General features: G+C 39.4%; 1 protein-coding gene across 1 annotated transcript in view; it reads right to left on the minus strand.

The window, feature by feature from the left end:
• Positions 1-2403: 2403 nt before the first annotated feature.
• The window catches only part of LOC143041220 (protein GVQW3-like), a 372-nt gene continuing 275 nt past the window's right edge, over positions 2404-2500 (minus strand). The window contains exon 1 of the mRNA XM_076213063.1: positions 2404-2500. This exon is cut by the window's right edge and continues 275 nt beyond it. Coding sequence (XP_076069178.1) covers positions 2404-2500 — 97 coding nt within the window.

Consider the following 2500-nt stretch of genomic DNA (forward strand, 5'->3'; position numbering starts at 1 on the left):
AAACGTATGAATATCCACACCTAAGTGAAATAAAGAAAGTTAACTATATGTTACAGTATTAAACTGGTAAATGACGAAATAGAATAAATGAAAATAAAGTCGCTACCATTCACGTTCGAATGTCATCAGGATGCTTTCGACAGGAACAGGATTTTCGAGTGACGTCTGTTATACAAAAACTGTACAAAGATGATTATTCACACTTACGTAGGATACAGAGACTTACATGCTACAGTAATAAATTGGTATATAGTGTAAGGGAATAGATTAGAAAAAAGTTGATAACAGCACATTCACGAAAGTACGTATCTGCAATTAATTACAAGAGGCAATGGGCCATAACTTTTAAGTACACAAACAAACGACGGCAGCACTTCAGAGCACCGCACCTCGTGCACATTGTGGTGCTAAAGGTTTCACGTTTGGCGATAAATGGCAGCGTACTTGCCAAACTTAGTCACGTCACCCAAGCGTCGGTGTCGGGTAAAGTCGACGGTGGTGCCTTAGAATTCGAATATAATTCATTCTAGGAAGCCGTCCGAATGTCAAGACAATAAGTGAAATTCCAAGAAAATAACCAAAATAATATAAAAATCATGGGTGCTTTCACTACCGTTTCTAGAACGAAACTGAGCGCTCAGAGAGCGTGGGTAGAACAACGCATAGATGATCATATCCAAGAAATGTCCTGAGCAGGACCCTCACATGGGACATATGCCCTGGGGCGGCACATTTATGGCGGCGGCAATTCTAGTCTGGATATGCCGCCCACAAGGCTGACAAAATCTAATATAAAAAAATTTAATGGTTGCTTACGCCGTCCGGTGGTAATTCGGTCACACACAGGTGGTGGTTGGGAAGGATGGCCGGGGATTCGTCAAAGTTAAAGATGCAACGGTATCGTCACTTCTGGAGTTGGGTGACGAAGGAAAAGAAGTTCAGTAAAGGAGAGTTAATAAAAACTAGCCAATCAGAAGAGACATGACGTCATGACATCAGCTCTGTGGGTCCTAAAGAGCCCCAGCTCTGAGCGGGTGACGTCACGACTACTAATTTTCCAATTTGCCAAATTTTTAATTTCCACTTTTCCGATTACATATTTTCTGACCATTAATATTTAAATTTTTCATAGTTATTATTTAAAAGTATAGCCAACTCTTGACTTAGCCCCCAGGCGAAGCCTGGCCGGCGCAGCCGGTGGGCTTGTAATTATAAAAAAAAAGGTCAAAGGAGCTCTGAATAATTTACCGTATTATACGAATTTTGTGTTAAAATCAACAGAATATGAAATATTTTCCACTTATAAATATACATATATATATATATATATATATATATATATATATATATATATGTATGTATATATATATACATACATATATGTAGAATATTTATAATATGTATTGTACATATAAGTATATGATATATACACTATGTATATGTATATATATATATATATATGTCTATATATGATATATATATATATATGTATATATATATATAATATATATATATGTATATGTATATAAATATAATGCAAAATGTATTTATATTATATATATATATATTATGTATATATATGTATATATATATACATATATATATAATATGTAAATACATGTAATGTATATATATATTTCTATATATGTAATATATATAATATGTATATGTTCGATGGGTTGAATGAAAAGTTGTGAACCTCCACAATGTGTTATCATCCAGAGCAAAACTGAACCTTAATTTGTCGATATAATTACCGTTTAACAATACACACTTTTTCCAACGGTCCCCTAATGCCTGGATCCCCCTCAAATATAAGTTTGAAGGTTGATCCTGAAGGAACTCATCCAAGGCTCCATAACATCATCGTCCATAAATCGGCGACCAGCCAGGTGCTTCTTCAGGTCAGGAGATGGGGGGGAATTCGGACGGGGCAAGATCCGGTGAATAGGTTGGGTGAGGCAGCAATTGGAATCCACAGTCTCGAATTTTGGCCATTGTCAACGGCGAGGTGTGTGCCGGGGCGTTGTCCTGGTGGAAGATCATGCCCTTGGAGAGCATCCCGGGCCGTTCCTCCTTGATCCTCTGCCGCAGTTCTGTCAGGAGGCTCGCATAATACACCCCGGTGATGGTGTGGCCTTTGGAGAGGTAGTCGATGAATAGGATTCCCTTTCGCGTCCCAAAAGACGGAAGCCATGACCTTACCGGCTGAGGTCGTCATCTTGGTCTTCTTGGAGGTTAGAGAGCTGTTGTGCTTCCCCTGTTCTTTTGTCTCCGGGTGGAAGTGGTGGACCCAAGTCTCGTCCATGGTCATAAATCTTGCCAGAAACCTTTCCAGGTCCTGCTGGATCAAGGTCAAATTGTCCCGGGACAAAGTCGCACGAGTCCGCATCTGGTCATATATCAGAAGACGAGGGATCCATTGGGCAGAATCTTCGACATCTTAACCTCGTTAGTTAGAATGTGGTCTGCGCGCTCCTGAGATATCCCCGCCCGAGCA

Source organism: Oratosquilla oratoria, chromosome 30, assembly GCF_046742065.1.
Source record: "Oratosquilla oratoria isolate Oo_2021 chromosome 30, ASM4674206v1, whole genome shotgun sequence".
NCBI lineage: Eukaryota > Metazoa > Arthropoda > Malacostraca > Stomatopoda > Squillidae > Oratosquilla > Oratosquilla oratoria.